At 39.4% G+C, this 5,004-nt stretch overlaps 1 protein-coding gene across 2 annotated transcripts in view; it reads right to left on the bottom strand.

Annotated features, from left to right (window-relative positions):
* Positions 1-1,865, bottom strand: part of nfat5b (nuclear factor of activated T cells 5b) — a 37,570-nt gene extending 35,705 nt beyond the window's left edge. The window contains exon 1 of one of the 2 annotated variants that reach the window (XM_043244545.1): positions 1,508-1,865. In XM_043244545.1, the coding sequence (XP_043100480.1) occupies positions 1,508-1,580 (73 nt within the window). In that variant the 5' untranslated portion in view covers positions 1,581-1,865. The remainder of the gene's footprint in view (positions 1-1,507) is intronic. The other variant, XM_043244544.1, reaches the window with a different exon arrangement.
* Positions 1,866-5,004: the final 3,139 nt, after the last annotated feature.

Here is a 5,004-nt window from a genome sequence, read left to right as displayed (position 1 = left end):
TCTTACGTAACATGTGCGACCGAAGCCCAGATTCAGGATGCTACGCCGCACACCTAGCCAGCTAACGCTCGTCACCGACCGAAACGGCGAATAACACGAAAACCTAGATCAGATCACCGGAGAAGTTAAAATCTGAGGCTGCGGCCTCTCTGTAAGGCAGACACGTCCAATGCAAACAACATGAAGAACGTCTAATGCGCAGGAAATTAAATATGCACCAACAGAGGATCTCAGAGAGAGAGAGAGAGGGGTGTATTTTACCAGAAAGCCGCCCATAATAACTCTCTTAAGTATGAGAACAATGTTCGAGCCGCCGCAGCTTCGGAGGGCTTCAGCGGGAGTTTGAGATCCTCCCGGTTCATCTTAATAGAAAGTGCTGCTTTTTAATGATGTTCAGGCCGGGGTTATTACTGTTTGCTAAAATTAGACCAGTTTTATTTGAAAAAAAGAAAGAAGGAAAGAAATAACAATTCGCCCCATTGAAATGAAGCTAAACTAGGACCATAAGAACTGATGTATTAATAGATAAATACATAAAAACGCTTAGGATTGGTACTGTAGTATCAGACAGAAGCATTTACTCGCTTAAAATAATAGGGTTTTTATCACAGCATCAAAAAACATCTTTGGTTCCCAACAATTCCCAGCGAACCGTTCCGAAAAGCATTGTTTTTTCTTAACGTCGAGGACATTTTTAATCGTATAAAAACCTATAAAGAGCCTGCACTGGTAAGACTGTGAATGTTAAAGGTTCTCCATCAACGCCAGTAAAGAACGTTTACTTTCACAAGCGTCGGCTTTTCCCTCATAAACACCTTCGAAACTGCCTTCAGACGAGGTTTCCACCAAATCTCTCCCCGGAGGCCCAGCTCCAACCCTGATGAAACTCACCTACCTGTGATTTTCTAATGATCCCGATTAGTGTTTGATTAGGGTTAGAGCTAAACTCGCGGGCCAGAGTTGAGGATGCCTGCTTTAGACCTTCTATTCTGGCTCTAAATCTCTGTGAAACAGCAGAGGTTTCCATGAGGAGAGTTCATTTCCCTATAACCAAAGCACTGAAGCGCTGTATACAAAACACAGGACAGTAGGTTTGCTGGTTTAAAGCAAAAAATAGGTCCATTAAGCATGCCTGGATGTCTAATGAACTTAAATATTACTCCACTCCGTATCACTCCATCAGAGATATTTCTAAAATACATGAAGAGTGATATGCTGATGTGGGTTACAATACACACCCCGCCCCCTCACGCACAAATACACACTCGTGCGTGTGTGTGTGTCATCTCATTTATTTGGTCACCATTTAAACCATTAGTCACTGTGTAAGCCAGGGGTGCTCCTGCGAAGTTCAGACGTAAACTAACAACAAAACCGCTTGACAGCGTTACGCGCGCGGGCTGCGTCCCAACTTCTAGTGTGCACTACCTAGGCAGCGCTCTAGGTTTCGGGACGCAGCCTGCGCGCGCGCGCACAGTACGAGTAGCGTGCTGGAAAAGTGAGTTACCTTTGGAGTAGAGGGACTTGGACGAATCGAGGTCGATATCCGCGCTAAAGAGCGACGTGAAATCAGATGGCATCGCAGTGCCTCCCGATCCGCCGAGAAAACGACACGGACTTGCTCTTCAGGCGCGGCTCCTAACAAACCGCCGCGCTTTAGTTTGGCCGAAACGAGAAGCCGAAACAAGAGAAAGCCAGGTGCGGGGGAAAGCAGGCGGTGACACTTCTGGATATCATAAATAAAAGCGTTCGCGTCGCTCCGCGCTCTTCGTAGCGCGCGCGCGTGTGTGCGTGCGTGTGTGTGTAAACACTCCTCCGGCGAGCGCGACTCTGTTTAGTTTGTGTGTGTGTTTCCTCTGAGGCCCCGCCCACCCCACGCGTCATCGCTTTACAACACTGGGGTTACTTTGTCAAAATGCATGAATATTGACGAAAACCGCGTTGTTTAGACACAGCTGAAAAAAAAAAAAAAAAAAGAATGTTACCATTCAAAAAAAAAAAAAGTTTGGGGAGATTTAGCCTAGAAAAATGGCTCCGGTTGCGATTTGACCTCAAACGTGTTTTGAAGCAAAAGGCATGGGCTATGTGTTAACTTTATGCTAAATATAATAACTTAATTTTGGTAAATTCATATTCATAAAAGTAGATGGAACAATTCTGAACCTAGTTTAAAGGTTTTTAAGTTTGGTTTTCATTTAGATAGGCTATTTATTCTCTCTAATGTCTTCGTAATAAAAAACGTAAAGTGATTATATTTTATATTTGCTGAAGAGTTAAAGTTATGGAAAGTGAACCTATACGAACACTGGCTTACATTTTCTTTACTTTCTTTAGAGTTTTGTCAAACTTGTGTATATTTAGGCTATAGGCTTGTGAAAAATGTAAATTGTAAACTACTCTTCTTGTCTTGTTTTTTTTAGTTTCTAATAAAATAAAAAAAAAGCACTGTGTTAATTAAATCTTAGCTAATATAATTCAGATTCAGGTAACCGAAGCTCCAGAAGGATGCACGTGCGTTAAGATCCAGGATGAAATTAACGAAAATGCTCGTTTTCCTAATATTTCTTGCACTCCAGAAGCTACAGAAGATGTCTGCATGTTTCCCAGAAGACAAAATAAGTTCACTTTGCCACTCAAACCTACATTTAACTCTTCAATTTATCTCCAAATCCGCCTCCAGGCTCTTCCCCCCGGAGCGTCGGTGAGCATTTAAACCATGATATAACGGTCCCTCGGCCTGAAAGGATGCATCTCAAAGTAAATGTTCCTTAGGATCTTTGTGAGAAAGCAAACCTGTGTGTTTGTGTTTAACAAAGCGCCCCAATCAGCGTCTAGGAGTCACGCCATCATGCCAGCGATGTTCCTGGGAAAAATTAAACCATTATTGTCTGGAGACAACCCGATCTGTGAGGAGCGTTTGACGCTGACACATGATTCACGTTCAGCACAGACTCACTATTGTCTCCACACAATGAACGTTAATATGAGGGCCAGAGCAGCATTAAGAGCGCTTTTAAGATCTCGGTTCAACGTCTGGATTAAAAAGTGAGGCTTTTTGAGGAACAGGAATCCAGTTTGAAAAATAAAATCATGCGTTTGACTGTAATTGTCAACGGGAGAAGCAATTTCACAGATCAAAAGCCTTGAATCGTTAATTAAGAAGCGTTCATCAATTGCAATGCAGCATTGTGTCATTACATATCCTTAAAAACAAGTGAGATCAGCTCGTGATCGCAATTGTTTAATAATTGACAAATCCTCAGAAAAGCTACATGGATTGAATAGTCGTGAACTACTCTCCCTTATAAATCGTCTTGGGATATATCTCCGTGCGATTGGTTGTTAGTTGTCCTTCGTGTTAATACCTTTCTTTAGATCAGTTCCATTTCATTTTCAGAGTTCACGCAGTTCGAGCATCATGATTACTTTAAGATGAAAACTTTTCAAGAGGTCAAGGAGCGGTGTTTATGGCACCCGTGTCATTCTTTTGTTTGCATGCATTTATCTGTACTAGATTTATAACGTTGTAGTCCTTTATTACCTTTATAGACACACAGACCGAAACATTTAGGTCATTCTAAGATTAATCATCACAGCAATAAATGGTGTGCCTCTATTTACAAACAGATTTTTACAATTTTGTCAGTATATATATATATATATACATCAACTTATTACAATAAGTGGGACTTCCGTTCAACTAGGTTAACTAAACGACTAACTAACTAACTAACTAAATGCATGAATGCAACACAGAAAAAAATCCCAGAGAAGCAGAACACACAGCACCATCTTGTGTATAAATGAGCGCAATAAGCAGGGTTTAAAATGAGCTTTTCCTCTCTTCAGCCAATTTGACTACTAAGTTAACGGCCATTCATCACTTCTACTGGCCAAAAAAACAAACAAACATGGAAATAAACCATTTGAAATTATGAATAATATTTTCACGCTTTAAGCATGTCGATTACTGATATCTGAAACTATTTAAAATGAAAAGATGCTTTAAATGTAAAATGAAATCCGCCACTGATAAGTGAGTCGTTGCGATTGAACCGAATCATTTGAACAGTTGATTCATTCAGGAACGAAACACCTTCTTGTTGCTCAGAGACGCAGAACGGTGTTGTGAAATAGAGACAGCCAACATGGTGCATAAAACGTACGTCTATTGATATTAATCTATTATTTATTGTATTGTTGTATAAAATCAATATTATATTCGTAACCATGTCTTCCTGTGATAGGCTGTATTGATTAACATTGTTCATATTAATATAAAATTATATGAATATATACATTTTCTGCCCCCCGTATCTTGAGTTCTAATGAGTTAAATTTGAGTTAAATTTCATTTAATGCGCATCATTAGACTGAATCATGCCATGAAAGAATGCACTCTAAATGCTCCCACCCAAGTTAGTCTATATCCAGATTTCATCAATCAATCACAGTGTTTTAATTGTTTGTTGCAATATACTCGCAATATAATGTCATTCTGTCTCACGAGTTCAGTATTTTATATATATTTTATATATATATATATATATATATATATATATATATATATATATATATATATATATATATATATAACATTATTTTGTTGTATTTCAAAAACAAGAAACGTGTAATAAGTGTCAACCTGTTGTGTTTTATATGTTCCGTAATTTTCCTATAAGGAGAAATTGTTCTTATGGGTTAAAGAGTGAACATAATTTCCAAGAGCAACATACAAGATTTGACAGCATTAGCTGCCACAGCCTATTTTTTACCTGCATTTGGCGGGTGTTCATTTCAAACCCTGGTTATAAGTAATCAAGTAATAACCAATTGCAATATTTCTGCATTCACAGATAAAGGATATTGAACATTTTTGTTATTGTGCGTGAAGAAGCAATGCACTTGAACAGATTAATAGCACAAAGTTGACTGCAATTGTAGAGGGCGTAATACCTCCTCCAGGCCGCTGGGCGCGCTCGTGCGCTGCACGCTTTACGCCGC

Source organism: Puntigrus tetrazona, chromosome 7 (genome assembly GCF_018831695.1).
Source record: "Puntigrus tetrazona isolate hp1 chromosome 7, ASM1883169v1, whole genome shotgun sequence".
NCBI lineage: Eukaryota > Metazoa > Chordata > Actinopteri > Cypriniformes > Cyprinidae > Puntigrus > Puntigrus tetrazona.
The sequence above is the reverse complement of the archived record's forward strand: the minus strand, read 5'-3'. Positions and strand labels throughout refer to the sequence as shown.